The sequence below is a fragment of the Triticum dicoccoides genome, chromosome 3A (genome assembly GCF_002162155.2).
Source record: "Triticum dicoccoides isolate Atlit2015 ecotype Zavitan chromosome 3A, WEW_v2.0, whole genome shotgun sequence".
In the NCBI taxonomy this organism is placed as follows: domain Eukaryota; kingdom Viridiplantae; phylum Streptophyta; class Magnoliopsida; order Poales; family Poaceae; genus Triticum; species Triticum dicoccoides.
This window is the reverse complement of record NC_041384.1, coordinates 438,097,274-438,114,638: the sequence shown is the minus strand read 5'-3', so window position 1 is coordinate 438,114,638 and position 17,365 is coordinate 438,097,274. Positions and strand designations below refer to the sequence as shown.

Genomic DNA, 17,365 nt, shown 5'->3' with positions numbered 1-17,365 from the left:
GAGAGAGAGAGAGAGAGAGGAGTGGATGAAGGAAGTAGAGGACAAGGAGGAAGACAGGGTTATTTCAGTCAGAAATTTTACATAATGGCATCTATAAGGGCGATGCAAAGTTGTAGTGGCATTTTTCAAAAGAGGGAAGATGCAGTGACAATTCTCTAAATCGATAGAATTGCGGTGGCATTTATCTAAAGCAAAACAAGAAAATCATGTCTGCCCTCGATCGACAAAAGCTCAATTGATAGCATTGCCATCACCAACCAAAACACATAGTATAAAATAGCCTTTTCTCTTCATCAACTTAATTTTTGAAACAGGCGCTTCTCACTTTGATTCGATATTCACCGGTTGATTTTAGACGGGGTTCCATGCTTTCTACCATGTTTGTAAGTTGTGAGAAAAATAACAAATGCAGACACTTCTATCAGAAACATGGCTATTCTAGCTCACCAACGTTTTTTTGCATACCTTGCGAATAAATGACTATTTCACAATAAGTTACTGGCACATGACGCACCCTCATATCAACATACCGGTTTTTTGTTTTTTTCCAAAGCTTTCAACCGAGTTTTCAAAATTTGTTAACTAAGCGATGGCTTTGACGGATGAATGGACTAGCAAGGATGATGCAGATCTCTCTTCCGAAGATGGATCGGCGGTTCGATGATGATGGCAGCGCCTAAAACGTGTGCATATGGTGTACGCTTTTAGATCCGCTGCCCTGGTTGTGGGTTCCGATATGTTATGCGGATGGACTGGCGACGACACCGATTTTAGATATAAAGAGTGAGAGCACTCCACATTATCAAGTTTTGTAGGTGTGAGTGATGGCTTCGGGTGGCTTGATATATGTTCTTATTAGACTCATGTTGAATAATAAATAAAGATGACCGTATGATTGATGCAGAAGCCCGATTGAAGGTCTTAACCTCCTTTTCAAAAAAAAATTTGTTCTGCCAGGAGCGCGCAAAATCCATTCTCCTCGCTCCTGTAACTCCCCACTATGCTGCCACTTCAATACAGACGCAAAGCTTTTTTTTTTGGGGGGATGAGATGCAAAGCTTCAATGCAATTCCAAGTTAATGCCTCGTTCTGTCGTGCCGATGTTTGCCGCTGTATAGGCACTTGCGGGAGGTGCCTTGGGAGGAAGAACAAGGTTTTAACTGTCACCAAACATACTAAAGATTCCCATGTACCGACCACACCAGAGATTGGATCTGAGATCGGACACTCCCAGTGTCTCGCCAAGTTTATCCATTTCTTCTGTCCAGTAAAAGAAAAGGTGTATCCATTCCGCCTCCAGAGTACCAAAAAAGCGTGTAGCCAAAATCTAAAAGTAAATTTGAGTTGCCTAGTGTCGGCCCGTCGGTGTGTTATTGCTCAAGTAGGAGTGGTACATCCCTTCCCCTATTTTTCTTCCCGACCCCACACTTATCATGCTGCCACACGTACAAGACAGGGAGTCCTGTCCGCGTAGTACGGTCACGTCTTTTTTCTCTCTAAATATTATTAATGGAGACGGTTGGGAACGCGATAGCTGAAAGTGATTAAAAAAAGGTACATATGTGACTTATCTCCTTGCGCTCAAAAGAGTCTCTCTCCCCATTATTCCTTGGAAGCGTCCACAAACGGAACTGATGTGCAGATGATGAATGGTGTGCACGACCGCCGCACGATGGACGTCTGTTGCCATGCATGGACGGAAGCAATTGATTGTCGTGCACAAATCGTTGGCAAAGTGTAGTGTGCATAGCAGTGCTCGTCGAGAAATCCGTTGGTGCAAAAGGCTTACCTCTCTCCGCTCATCTGTACATGATGTTTCAGGTGCTGGCATAATAATTGTAAGGGCAAAATGACTTGGTGATGCATTTTATCGGATGTCATTTACACGTACATATTCTTTTGAAAAGGAGGATGTGAGAGTACGTTTGGACGAGTAATTGTGCCCTGTGCTTGGGTAAGTACTAGTCACTCCGTTTATAAATATAAGATGTTCTAACATTTTTCATAAAAATTAACAGAACGAAACTGTAGGGCACCACGCTGAATTTAAGCACGCAAGACAATGCAAAAGAAGTCACCACTTGGGAACGTTGGGACTTGGGACTACGTGGGTACAGTGATGAACTAAAGACAATCGTACGTATAGTACTATGGGGGTGTTTGGTTCAGGGACTTTTTAGTCCCAGAGATTAGAAAAAGTCCCTAAAAAGTCTTTAGAAACCAAACGGGAGGGACTTTTTCTACAGGAACTAGAAAAAGACTCTACTAAAGAGTTTTTTTTGATTAGTCCCTGGGACTAGAAAAAGTCTTAGGACTTCTAAACCAAACACCCAGAGAAGTAATAAGGAGAAAAAGCGCGAACGAATGCACCTTGCAGTAGGGGGCAGAGAGGTGGTCGAGTGGGTTGGAGCTCCCGACGACGGCAACGTCGGCCATGTTGCCGTCTGCTTCGAACGCCTCCCTCAGCGCCTTCTGCCCCAGGCCCGGGCCTGATCCTGACCCGCACAGCAGCCCGGTGAAATACAACACGCGCCCTACCTCAACCATCTGAAGCTCGCACCCGACAACCACGTTGGCGGCCATGTACTCTTTGAGGAAGCACTCCGCCATTACCCTCGGCGTGCTCGTCAGCGCCACCTTCCTCTTCGCCGGCAGCCACAGGTGGTCGTACACCTGTGCGTGGAGCCTCTCCATGTAGAACTTTGGCAGGACGGCGCGGGCCACAAGGTCCGCGTCCCGTGGCCTGAGCCCGACGAAGGTGACGAACGTCATGATCCGGACGCCGGCGTCGGAGCGCTCGCCGAGTATCCATACAAGGGGGGAGAAGCCGAGCAGCACCAGCGCCCGGAGCGGGCTGCCGCCCTCGAAGGCGACGAGCATGAAGTAGGGGAAGATGCCGGTGGACCTCAGGAGCCCGCCGTGGAAGTCGCACACCACCGTCCTATCAGCAGCGGACGGCATGGTGCGCTCGGAGCTGGAGATGGCTTCGGTGGACGGCTTGGTGGTGGTGGTGGAGTTACGGCAGTACTGGAAGGCATTGCTGCGGAGCTTCCTGGCCGCGCGGTACAAGTTGATGAGCCAGTGGACGGCTACCTTGGGGAGAATGGCGTGCAAGACCATCTCCTGTTTCCTATGTCCGCACGGACACTGTATCTGTGCAAGCTTCACCAACTTGCCTTTCTGATGGTGTCTTGCTGCTACAAAGGGCGAAGTGCTCGGGATAGGAGAGACGATGAAAAGGTGGGTGGTGCCAGTCGTGGGCTCTTGGCAGTCGCACTGTGGTAGTGCGGGTTTACAGGAGATTCATCGGCAACGGATATATGGGGATGAGAGGAAGGAACGGGATCAAGCTGTGGAAGATAATTAAGGTGGTAGGTGGGAGAAATTAGGGGACAGACCTATAGGAGTATCATTCAAAGGTTCATGTCGTTGTAGCTGATAGGTAAAATTGTCCACGTCATCAATGTCGTGGGTTTTTTGCGGCAATAGTCATGGTTTGAGATTTTTGTGTAGACAATCTATCAAACCTACACCATGCGACGTACCTAGATTCTTTACATACAGTGGGTGTCTTGAGTGACCACATTTGAGTCAGTCTGATGGACGTCGGCTTCTCTGACGATTGGGATTTGGTTGTTATGTCAACTGGGTTGATCGATATCGAGCCAGCCGAGTGAATCTCCTTGCAAAAACTCAGCCCATTTGAGCCTACTGGGTCGAATCCTGATCGTGGGCCTACCCCGGGGGATCCCACCGCCAGTAACCCCCCGAGTCCTTCAAGGTCTCTGGGATCGCGCCGACTCCTTGGATGAGGAAAGTTTTTGGTGGGAACTGGCTGTGATAGTCATCTAGCCGACTGAGTCGAGGCCTTGCTCGAAGCGTATCGAAAAGGTTACCTAAAAGCAATTTTAAGTACCAGACTCATTAATACCCTACATGCTTAGCGGGGAGCCTGGCTTGTGGCTCGTCAAAGAGCATATCATGGATCCCGAGTGATGTTGAAGAACACCTGGTCTTATCCTAGTGGGTCATTGCCAGTTTGTGTCGATCCTCATCTTCAAAACTCAGCCATCCAACTTGGGCATTTGGTTAGGGGGCCAACTAGCTAGTGTCACAGGGGTTGCCGAATCCATATATGCTTGGCGTCTCGAGTGAGCTATGACTTGTGAGAGGTAGTCATTGACTCTTTTTTCTAAACAAAAATGAATGTCTGAGTATGAACGTGTCTGGTAGAGCACCAAGTGCAAACCTGGAACTGCTCGGAGAGGTACTTGGTACCCCTCTCTTGGTTTGCCCACTGCATGATGTGACGCCTAACATGGTCAAGCTTTAGTCAAAACCGAACCATAGGCAACACGAAGGATGACAGTCGTCAAACGGAATATTTGACCATAATGTCCCCTCAATTGCGCGCATTGAGTGCAGAACATCGAGTGGGTTACGCCACGTGCCACTGTACCAAGGTGTGATCACCTTGGGTCCCATGCAAAACGTGCACATGATGAACTGTAGTCGTCGTCGTAGTAGTAGTAGTAGTCGGTTGTACGTGGCATGCGGTGAAACCACGAAGTAATGATGTTGCCTCAATTACAGCGCATGGTTCGGGCGGTTACTCCTATGACGACTCGGGATTTGATTCTGTGTGGTGGATGATTTGACAACATTGCGTTTTGAATCCCATTACTGGTGAGATTTCAATGCTAACCGTTTCACCTCCGCTCGCTTATTTAAAGGCACACTGTGGGGAGGGTTACTTTTGCCCGATTTTGGCTGCTTCTCCTTTCTCTCACTGTTTTTGCGCTCTTGTAAGTGCCTCGAGCGAGCGCGACACCAGATTTTCTCTCACCACTTCCCCTCCTCACGACCATGTCAAAGGCAAGGAGGAGGCGCTTAGCTGCCACCGTCGCTAGAGAATCCTCTGCGACCATCCCTCTTTTGAGTGATGGCAACTGATGGGGTCCTATGTATCGGGGGTGGCTAAGCACCACAGAGCCCGGCCTCATCAACTATAAGGAGCCCACTAGGCCCATTCCAAGGAGCAAACCCTAGAAGGCGATGACGACCTTCGTGCCCTCCAAGATTAGAAGGCGGAAGTGCCCCTGATCGCATGTACCGCCATGTAAACCCTGGACCTCTCATGTCTATATAAATGGAGGCCTAGGGTCCTCCTCATCATCTATCCATAGGTAGAAAACTCTCGGTAGCAATCTCATACACCATTGTAACCCCTCGCATGAGGTATCCCTCCATCATGAATAATGAAAACCAGCAGGATGTAGGGTATTACTCTTCAGAGGCCCGAACCAAGATAAACCCTGGTGTGACCTTCAATCAAGGACTTCCAGCTGCGCTTGGACCCATACCGAGGAAACTGGCGGTATTTTGCACCAGTTAGTGCGCCAGGCATGGGTGGCGCTGGCTGGAGACTGATCTTGGATCAAATATTTTTCTGCTTCTGGCGGCCTTCCGTCGGGAGAGAGCCTAACCTTTGGCTCCTTCACATTCATCTCTAAGGGGGTAGGTCGTGTCGACATCAACTCACCGGCTAGCCCCGTCATCCCAGGATTGAAGGAAATATGCCCTAGAGGCAATAATAAAGTTATTATTTATTTCCTTATATCATGATAAATGTTTATTATTCGTGCTAGAATTGTATTAACCGGAAACATAATACATGTGTGAATACATAGACAAACAGAGTGTCACTAGTATGCCTCTACTTGACTAGCTCGTTAATCGAAGATGGTTATGTTTCCTAGCCATAGACATGAGTTGTCATTTGATTAACGGGATCACATCATTAGGAGAATGATGTGATTAACTTGACCCATTCCATTAGCTTAGCACTTGATCGTTTAGTTTGTTGCTATTGCTTTCTTCATAACTTATACATGTTCCTATTACTATGAGATTATGCAACTCCCGTTTACCGGAGAAACATTTTGTGTGCTACCAAACATCACAACGTAACTGGGTGATTATAAAGGTGCTCTATAGGTGTCTCCGAAGGTACATGTTGGGTTGGCGTATTTCGAGATTAGGATTTGTCACTCCGATTGTCGGAGACGTATCTCTGGGCCCTCTCGGTAATGCACATCACTTAAGCCTTGCAAGCATTGCAACTAATAAGTTAGTTGTGGATGATGTATTATGGAACGAGTAAAGAGACTTGCCGGTAACGAGATTGAACTAGGTATTGAGATACCAACGATCGAATCTCGGGCAAGTAACATATCGATGATAAAGGGAACAACGTATGTTGTTATGCGGTCTGACCAATAAAGATCTTCGTAGAATATGTGGGAGCCAATATAAACATCCAGGTTCCGCTATTGGTTATTGACCGGAGACATGTCTCGGTCATGTCTACATAGTTCTCGAACCCGTAGGGTCCGCACGCTTAAAGTTTCGGTGACGATTGTATTATGAGTTTATGTGATTTGATGTACTTAAGGTAGTTCGGAGTCCCGGATGAGATCGGGGACATGACGAGGAGTCCCGAAATGGTCGAGACGTAAAGATCGATATATTGGACGACTATATTCGGACATCGGAAAGGTTCCGAGTGATTCGGGTATTTTCGGGGGTACCGGGGAGTTACGGGAATACGAGGAAGAAGTAATGAGCCTCATGGGCCAAGTGGTGGAAGAGAGGAGGCAGGGCGCGCGCCCCCCCTAGCCCAAACCGAATTGGACTAGGGGGCCGGCCCCCCTTTCCTCTTTTTCCTCCTTCTCCTTCCTTCTCCTTCCTTCTCCTTCTCCTGCTTCCTTTCCTCCTCCTAGTAGGAGTAGGAAAGGGGAGTCATACTCCTACTAGGAGGAGGACTCCTCCTCCTGGCGCGCCCATAGAGGGCCGGCTAGCCTCCCCCTTGCTCCTTTATATACAGGGGCAGGGGGGCACCTCTAGACACACAAGTTGATCAGTTGATCTCTCCCAGCCATGTGCGGTGCCCCCTGCACCATATTCCACCTCAGTCATATCGTAGCGGTGCTTAGGCGAAGCCCTGCGTCGGTAGCAACATCATCACCGTCACCACGCCGTCGTGCTGACGGAACTCTCCCGTGAAGCTCTGCTAGATCAGAGTTCGCGGGACGTCATCGAGCTAAACGTGTGCTGAACTCGGAGGTGCCGTGCGTTCGGTACTTGGATCGGGCTGATCGTGAAGACGTATGACTACATCAACCGCGTTGTGCTAACACTTCCGCTTTCGGTCTACGAGGGTACGTGAACAACACTCTCCCCTCTCGTTGCTATGCATCACCATGATCTTGCGTGTTTGTAGGAATTATTTTGAAATTACTACGTTCCCCAACAGTGGCATCTGAGCCTAGGTTTTATGCGTTGATGCTTGTGCACGAGTAGAACACAAGTGAGTTGTGGGCGATATAAGTCATACTGCTTACCAGCATGTTATACTTTGGTTCGGCGGTATTGTTGGATGAAGCGGCCCGGACCGACATTACATGTATGCTTATGCGAGACTGGTTCTACCGACGTGCTTTGTACACAGGTGGCTGGCGGGTGTCAGTTTCTCCAACTTTAGTTGAACCAAGTGTGGCTACGCCCAGTCCTTGCGAAGGTTAAAACAGCACCAACTTGACAAACTATCGTTGTGGTTTTGATGCGTAGGTAAGAACAGTTCTTGCTAAGCCCGTAGCAGCCACGTATAACTTGCAACAACAAAGTAGAGGACGTGTAACTTGTTTTTGCAGGGCATGTTGTGATGTGATATGGTCAAGACATAATACTAAATTTTATTGTATGAGATGATCATGTTTTGTAACCGAGTTATCGACAACTGGCAGGAGCCATATGGTTGTCGCTTTATTGTGTGCAATACAATTGCGCTGTAATGCTTTACTTTATCACTAAGCGGTAGCGATAGTCGTGGAAGCATAAGATTGGCGAGACGACAACGATGCTATGATGGTGATCAAGGTGTCGCGCCGGTGACGATGGTGATCATGACGATGCTTCGGAGATGGAGATCACAAGCACAAGATGATGATGGCCATATCATATCACTTATATCGATTGCATGTGATGTTTATCTTTTATGCATCTTATCTTGCTTTGATTGACGGTAGCATTATAAAATGATCTCTCACTAAATTTCAAGATAAAAGTGTTCTCCCTGAGTATGCACCATTGCCAAAGTTTGTCGTGCCCAGACACCACGTGATGATCGGGTGTGATAAGCTCTACGTCCATCTACAACGGGTGCAAGCCAGTTTTGCACACACAGAATACTCAGGTTAAACTTGACGAGCCTAGCATATGCAGATATGGCCTCGGAACACTGAGACCGAAAGGTCGAGCGTGAATCATATAGTAGATATGATCAACATATTGATGTTCACCATTGAAAGCTACTCCATTTCACGTGATGATCGGTTATGGTTTAGTTGATTTGGATCACGTGATCACTTAGAAGATTAGAGGGCTGTCTTTCTAAGTGGGAGTTCTTAAGTAATATGATTAATTGAACTTAAATTTATCATGAACTTAGTACCTGCTAGTATCTTGCTTGTCTATGTTTGATTGTAGATAGATGGCCCGTGCTATTGTTCCGTTGAATTTTAATGCGTTCCTGGAGAAAACTAAGTTGAAATATGTTAGTAGCAATGATGCGGATTGGATCCGTGATCTGAGGTTTATCCTCATTGCTGCACAGAAGAATTATGTCCTTAATGCACCGCTAGGTGACAGAACTATTGCAGGAGCAGATGCAGACGTCATGAACGTTTGGCTAGCTCAATATGATGACTACTTGATATTTTAGTGCACCATGCTTAACAGCTTAGAATCGGGACTTGAAAGACGTTTTGAACGTCATGGATCATATGGATGTTCCAGGAGTTAAAGTTAATATTTCAAGCAAATACCCAAGTTGAGAGATATGAAGTCTCCAACAAGTTCTATAGCTAAAAGACGGAGGAGAATAGCTCAAGCAGTGAGCATGTGTTTAGATTGTCTGGGTACTAAAATCGCTTGAATCAAGTGGGAGTTAATCTTCCAGATAAAATAGTGATTGACAGAATTCTCTAGTCACCATGACCAAGTTAGTAGAACTTAGTGATGAACTATAATATGCAAGGGATAACGAAAACAATTCCCAAGCTCTTCGCGATGCAAAAATCGGTGAAGGTAGAAATCAAGAAAAACATCAAGTGCTGATGGTTGACAAGACCACTAGTTTCAAGAGAAAGGGCAAAGGGAAGAAGGGAACTTCAAGAAGAAAGGCAAACAAGTTGCTGCTCAAGTGAAGAAACCCAAGTCTGGACCTAAGCCTGAGACTAGGTGCTTCTACTTCAAAGGGACTGGTCACTAGAAGCAGAACTACCCCAAGTATTTGGTGGATAAGAAGGATGGCAAAGTGAACAAAGCTATATTTGATATACATGTTATTGATGTGTACTTTACTAGTGTTTATAGCAACCCCTCGGTATTTGATACTGGTTCGGTTGCTAAGAGTAGTAACTCGAAATGGGAGTTGCAAAATAAAGAGAGACTAGTTAAGGGTGAAGTGACGATATGTGTTGGAAGTGGTTCCAAGATTGATATGATCATCATCGCACACTTCCTATACTTTCGGGATTAGTGTTGAACCTAAATAAATGTTATTTGGTGTTTGCGTTGAGCATAAATATGATTGGATCATGTTTATTGCAATACAGTTATTCATGTAAGTTAGAGAATAATTGTTGTTATGTTTACATGAATAAAACCTTCTATGGTCATACACCCAATGAAAATGGTTTGTTGGATCTCGATCATGGTGATACACATTTTCATAATATTGAAGCCAAAAGATGCAAAGTTAATAATGATAGTGCAACTTATTTGTGGCACTACCGTTTAGGTCATATTGGTGTAAAGCGCATAAAGAAAATCCATACTGATGGGCTTTTGGAATCACTTGATGCTTGCGAACCATGCCTCATGGGCAAGATGACTAAGACTTCGTTCTCCGGAACAATGGAGCGAGCAACAGATTTGTTGGAAATCATACATACTGATGTATGTGGTCCGATGAATATTGAGGCTTGCGGCAGGTATCATTACTTTCTGATCTTCGCAGATGATTTGAGTAGATATGAGTATATCTACTTGATGAAACACAAGTCTGAAATATTTGAAAAGTTCAAAGAATTTCTGAGTGAAGTGGAGAATCATCGTAACAAAAATAAAAGTTTCTACGATATGATCGCAGAAGTAAAATATTTGAGTTACGAGTTTGACCTTCAGTTAAAACAATGTGAAATAGTTTTACTACTCACGCCACCTGGAACACCACAGTGTAATGGTATGTCCGAACGTCGTAACCGTGCTTTATTAGATATGGTGCGATCTATGATGTCTCTTACCGATTACCACTATCGTTTTGGGGTTATACATTAGAGACAACTACATTCACGTTAAATAGGGCACCATCTAAATCCGTTGAGACGACACCGCTTGAGGCCATGAAATCTGAGATGAGATCCATGTATGAGAACAAAGTATGGACTTTGATTGACTTGCCCATTGATAGGCGAGCCATTGAGAATAAATGGATCTTCAAGAAGAAGACTGACGCTGACGGTAATGTTACTGTCTACAAAGCTCGACTTTTTGCAAAAGGTTTTTGACAAGTTCAAGGGATTGACTATGATGAGACCTTCTCACCCGTAGCGATGCTTAAGTCTGTCCGAATTATGTTAGCAATTGCTGCATTTTATGATTATGAAATTTGGCAAATGGATGTTAAAACTGCATTCCTGAATGGATTTCTGGAAGAAGAGTTGTATATGATGCAACCAGAAGGTTTTATCGATCCAAAGGGAGCTAACAAAGTGTGCAAGCTCCAGTGATCCATTTATGGACTGGTGCAAGCCTCTCGGAGTTGGAATAAACGCTTTGATAGTGTGATCAAAGCATTTGGTTTTGTACAGACTTTTAGAGAATCCTGTATTTACAAGAAAGTGAGTGGGGGCTCTGTAGCATTTCTGATATTATATGTGGATGGCATATTATTGATTGGAAATGATATAGAATTTCTGGATAGCATAAAAGGATATTTGAATAAGCGTTTTTCAATGAAAGACCTCGGTGAAGCTGCTTACATATTGGGCATTAAGATCTATAGAGATAGATCAAGACGCTTAATTGGATTTTCACAAAGCACATACCTTGACAAAGTTTTGAAGAAGTTCAAAATGGATCAAGCAAAGAAAGGGTTCTTGCCTGTGTTACAAGGTGTGAAATTGAGTAAGACTCAATGTCCGACCACCGCAGAAGATAGAGAGAAAATGAAAGATGTTCCCTATGCTTCATCCATAGGCTCTATCATGTATGCAATGATGTGTACTAGACCTGATGTGTGCCTTGCTATAAGTCTATCAGGGAGGTACCAAAGTAATCCTGGAGTGGATCACTGGACAGCGGTCAAAAACATCCTGAAGTACCTGAAAAGGACTAAGGATATGTTTCTCATATATGGAGGTGACAAAGAGCTCATCGTAAATGGTTACGTTGATGCAAGCTTTGACACTGGTCCGGACGATTCTAAATCGCAAACCGGATACGTGTTTATATTAAACGGTGGAGCTGTCAGTTGGTGCAGTTCTAAACAAAGCATCGTGGCGGGATCTACATGTGAAGCGGAGTACATAGCTGCTTCGGAAGCAACAAATGAAGGAGTCTGGATGAAGGAGTTCATATCCGATCTAGGTGTCATACCTAGTGCATCGGGTCCAATAAAAATCTTTTGTGACAATACTTGTGCAATTGCCTTGGCGAAGGAATTCAGATTTCACAAGAGAACCAAGCACATCAAGAGACGCTTCAATTCCATTCGGGATTTAGTCCAAGTGGGAGACATAGAAATTTGCAAGATATATACGGATCTGAATGTTGCAGACCCACTGACTAAGCCTCTTCCACGAGCAAAACATGATCAGCACCAAGGCTCCATGGGTGTTAGAATCATTACTGTGTAATCTAGATTATTGACTCTAGTGCAAGTGGGAGACTGAAGGAAATATGCCCTAGAGGCAATAATAAAGTTATTATTTATTTCCTTATATTATGATAAATGTTTATTATTCATGCTAGAATTGTATTAACCGGAAACATAATACATGTGTGAATAGATAGACAAACAGAGTGTCACTAGTATGCCTCTACTTGACTAGCTCGTTAATCGAAGATGGTTATGTTTTCTAGCCATAGACATGAGTTGTCATTTGATTAATGGGATCACATCATTAGGAGAATGATGTGATTGACTTGACCCATTCCATTAGCTTAGCACTTGATCGTTTAGTTTGTTGCTATTGCTTTCTTCATAACTTATACATGTTCCTATGACTATGAGATTATGCAACTCCCGTTTACCGGAGGAACACTTTGTGTGCTACCAAACGTCACAACGTAACTGGGTGATTATAAAGGTGCTCTACAGGTGTCTCCGAAGGTACTTGTTGGGTTGGCGTATTTCGAGATTAGGATTTTTCACTCCGATTGTCGGAGAGGTATCTCTGGGCCCTCTCGGTAATGCACATCACTTAAGCCTTGCAAGCATTGCAACTAATAAGTTAGTTGCGGGATGATGTATTACGGAACGAGTAAAGAGACTTGCCGGTAACGAGATTGAACTAGGTATTGAGATACCAACGATCGAGTCTCGGGCAAGTAACATATCGATGACAAAGGGAACAACGTATGTTGTTATGCGGTCTGACCGATAAAGATCTTCGTAGAATATTTGGGAGCCAATATGAGCATCCAGGTTCCGCTATTGGTTATTGACCGGAGACATATCTCGGTCATGTCTACATAGTTCTCGAACCCGTAGGGTCCGCACGCTTAAAGTTTCGGTGATGATTGTATTATGAGTTTATGTGATTTGATGTACCGAAGGTAGTTCAGAGTCCCGGATGAGATCGGGGACATGACGAGGAGTCTCGAAATGGTCGAGGCGTAAAGATCGATATATTGGACGACTTTATTCGGACATCGGAAAGGTTCCAAGTGATTCGGGTATTTTCGGGGGTACCAGGGAGTTACGGGAATACGAGGAAGAAGTAATGAGCCTCATGGGCCAAGTGGTGGAAGAGAGGAGGCAGGGCGCGCGCCCCCCCTAGCCCAAACCGAATTGGACTAGGGGGTCGGCCCCCCTTTCCTCTTTTTCCTCCTTCTCCTTCCTTCTCCTTCTCCTCCTTCCTTTCCTCCTCCTAGTAGGAGTAGGAAAGGGGAGTCCTACTCCTACTAGGAGGAGGACTCCTCCTCCTGGCGCGCCCATAGAGGGTCGGCCGGCCTCCTCCCTTGCTCCTTTATATACAGGGGCAGGGGGGCACCTCTAGACACACAATTTGATCAGTTGATCTCTCCCAGCCGTGTGCGGTGCCCCCATCCACCATATTCCACCTCGGTCATATCGAAGCGGTGCTTAGACGAAGCCCTGCGTCGGTAGCAACATCATCACCGTCACCACGCCGTCGTGTTGACGGAACTCTCCCGTGAAGCTCTGCTGGATCGGAGTTCGCGGAACGTCATCGAGCTGAACGTGTGCTGAACTTGGAGGTGCCGTGCGTTCGGTACTTGGATCGGTCGGATCATGAAGACGTACGACTACATCAACCGCGTTGTGCTAACGCTTCCGCTTTCGGTCTACGAGGATATGTGGATAACACTCTCCCCTCTCGTTGCTATGCATCACCATGATCTTGCGTGTGCGTAGATTTTTTTTTTTGAAATTACTACGTTCCCCAACAAGGATCTCCTAAGGACCCGGGGGAGGTTACATCCGATCAAGCAGAGGTGCATCGGCGACGAGACCCACGAACTACCTCGGTCCTATGGGGACGATGGAGGCCGCACCAACCGCGCAACTGGTCGCAATGGTATGCGGCTTATTAGAGTGGAGTTCCACTATGCATCGCTTAATCCTACATAACTACAAACCTGACCTCAAATTGGTCATATCCGGTCTCGCCACGACGCTAAGCTATACGCCTTAGAGCATGGTTAATAGTGCAGTCAACTGTTGACTATATGATATTGTCATGTCATATATAGTCATCATTTATAGCCACTCACACAATAAAGTTAGCTAAAAAGTGACTACAAAAGTGGTATGCTTTCTCATATTCTCACTATCGCTTTCTTCATATTTGTTGTATCTGCCTAGAAGCGCGTATATAGTTAAGCTCTTGCATGAAATCCCACTTTCCTCACTTTTTCATGTCTCTCTTCTCCATATAGGCAAAATGACCATGTAAGTGGGCTATAAACATGCTATTGTACTTGCTCTTAGTGTGTCTAGGCAAGTAATATGCCTTCCTGGGTAAATTCTGAAGTGTGCACATGTAATGATGTTGTTAGCATTAAGCATCTCATCTTACATGGTGTAACATTGTATTCTTTGGAGTTGACGTTGTAGTTCTTTCACTTTGGATGAAAGCACAACACTCACACCACATGTTAGCCTCTCAAACAAAGTTTCTGCCCAACGAAACACCCACTAGTGCTACATTCCCTACTGTTGAAAAAAACTTGGTGTTTTGACATTTTTTTTGGCCAAACTTAAATGATTACCACCCAAAAAACTCTACTCCTCTTGTCACAAATATACTATGTTTTGAATATTTCAATATAGACTACACACGGACTGAAATGAGTGAACAAATATACTAAAACATGTCTAGATATATCTGATTCAGAAAAAAGTTAGAACATTTTATATTTATGAACGGAGGGAGTATACTATTTTGATTCAATGTATGGAAGTATTATGTATAAATTTGTCCCCAAAATGCTTCTGTAAGATAACTTTTATTTGAACACAAGTTTTATAGCTATACCAAATACTTCTTTCATCCCAAAATATAATGCGTATTAGATTTTTAAAAATCAAACTTCATAAATTTTTACCAAAATATAATTTTTTTATCACCATCAAGAATATCAAATCAATACTATTAGATTCATCATGAAATGTATTTTCATATGGTATACATTTGATATTGCAGATATAGACAATTTCCTCTTAAATTCGGTCCAAATTTCTGAAGCTTGACTTTCTTGAAAATCAATGCACATTATACTATAGGATAGAGCGACTACAAACTAATGGTAAACATTATGTTCAGACGGCCATGTTAATGTTCGGAACCTCATCTTTTTTGGGCCTAAGGAGTACACTATAAAACCATTGAATGGAGCCATTCAGTAACTCTCCAACTTAGGACAGTAAAACCGAACCACTTCCCAGCTTTCTCATGCACTATGTGATTATAATGAACTTGAACTCGGGTAATTACAAAATATTTGAATTGATACATGAAAAACCAATGGTAAGTTGAAAAAAATATAACCAGGATGAAGATATGTAGCTTAATGTTTTATCCTAGTTGCCCACTTAGTCCCCTTGTCGTCTTAGCATGGTGAAACTCCGTTGAGTTGTAAGGTATGGTTTTTTTCCTCTATGTGCATCAGCATGATACAGAGGCAGTTGTTTTTAATCCCCTCTTTGAAAAAAAATATAGTATTTGGGCTAAGATTATTGCCATAAATTATTCGATATATAGGTCACAATTCATACTCACTTCTTTACAGAACTTACAAGTACACTTGCAATTTCATTTTGCTATCAAAGTTGTGAGAACTAATGTGTAACGTAAAATACCGTAACAATTGTAAGAAATGCAATTTGGAAAAGTGGGTTAGATATAGCCAAGATCCTAGCTGCACTCCAACTACATTGAGATATGTGCATGTTGGAGGTTGTCATCTTTGCAACTTATCTAAGTTTCGTAGATGGCAGTTCGATACGATTGAGTATGATAACATACAAGATTCCTTCTGGAAATAAACTACCGTTCAGAACAACAACGAGCAATGTATCAAATTTTAACATCGATATTTTGGGATCAGACGGGGACGGGTTCAAAGATTTAGGGATCAGATGGGGTGGGTCCAAAGACTCCGCTCTACGGCTCTAGTAATAGTGACATGATCAAACAATTAAAGTTGGAAGGCTGGTTGCACATTATGTAACGTCATATTTAGTTTCCGTTGGTTCTCCTTATAATTGTACCTCCTTACCGTTTGCAGGGATACATTTTTATAGTATTATCTTAGACCAATCAACAACCTACAGTTTTTTTTAAAAAACTACCTATTGTTTTCCCCTTTAAAAGAACGGAAACGAGCAGTTCATATAAGGGATAAAATGACGGGAAATGTGCATTGGAGCACCCGGGTGCCACACACCCCTATATGACAATAGCATTAAAAAACATTTCAGGAGATTTTAAAAAAAAATCTAAAATTCTGAGATATGAAACCTCGGTGCCCATTGTACACCCATGTTCATTTTCATGGGGAATGAGTGCCCGTGTTATCCGCGGCGCGGGAATTACGGTCCGACATACGTTACATCCACTTTTTTCTCTTCGATATATACGATTTTTTTTCTCATTTTTACTGACATTACCATGGGCATCCATTCCTCACAGAATTGAACACGGATGTATAATAGGCACCCAGGTTTCATATCCCATAATTTTGGATATTTTTTTAAATTTTCATAATATGTTTTTAATGCTATATTTATATAGGGGTGTGTGACACCGAAGAGCCACAGATACTGTTCCAGAAGATCACACTTAAAATTGACGATAGGAGATCCTTCAATTTTTTTGGGGGCTCCGCCACAATCCTGTGATCACGGTCCAGTTTTGCAGTGAGCCGTGAGGCCGTGACCGCACACGGACGGGTGGCCCTGTAACTTCATTTTCGTCCAAATAACAATGCAATCGATCGAGAACGTACTTGTCATATCTTTAAAGAAGTCCTAACTTGATCGGGTGATATATGAGTAGAACTACAATTAGGCAAACAGCACTCTAATAAAGAATTAACTATAGAACTTTAGTAGACTGTTAAGCACGAATGTACGAACCTTGCAGTAGGAGGTGAAGTGGTGATTAAGTGGGTTGGAGCTCCCGACAACGGCAAGGTCGGCCATGCCGCCGTCCACTCCAAACTCCGACCTCAGGACCTTCTCCGTCATGCCGCCCGGCAATGGCCCTAACCTGCCCAGCAGCCCGGTGAAGTAGCAGCGGCGACCAACCTTAATCATCTGAAGTTCATTCCCGACAACTATGTCCGCGGCCATGTACTCTTTGAGGAACCACTCCGCCATCACCTTCGGCGTGCTCGTCACCGCCACCTTCCTCTTCGCCGGCAGCCACAAGCGATCGTACACCTCCGCGTTGAGCTTCTCCATGTAGAACTTGGGCAGGATGGCGCGGGCCACGAGGTTAGCGTCCCGTGGTCTGAGTCCGACGAAGGTGACGAACGCCATGACCCTGAGGCT

At 44.3% G+C, this 17,365-nt stretch overlaps 1 protein-coding gene across 1 annotated transcript in view; it reads right to left on the bottom strand.

Moving 5' to 3' along the window:
* The window catches only part of LOC119268451 (glycerol-3-phosphate acyltransferase 1-like), a 9,119-nt gene extending 5,818 nt beyond the window's left edge, over positions 1-3,301 (bottom strand). Inside the window, exon 1 of the mRNA XM_037550099.1 lies at positions 2,371-3,301. Within this exon, the coding sequence (XP_037405996.1) occupies positions 2,371-3,120 (750 nt within the window). The 5' untranslated portion in view covers positions 3,121-3,301. The remainder of the gene's footprint in view (positions 1-2,370) is intronic.
* Between the last annotated feature and the right edge of the window lie 14,064 nt (positions 3,302-17,365).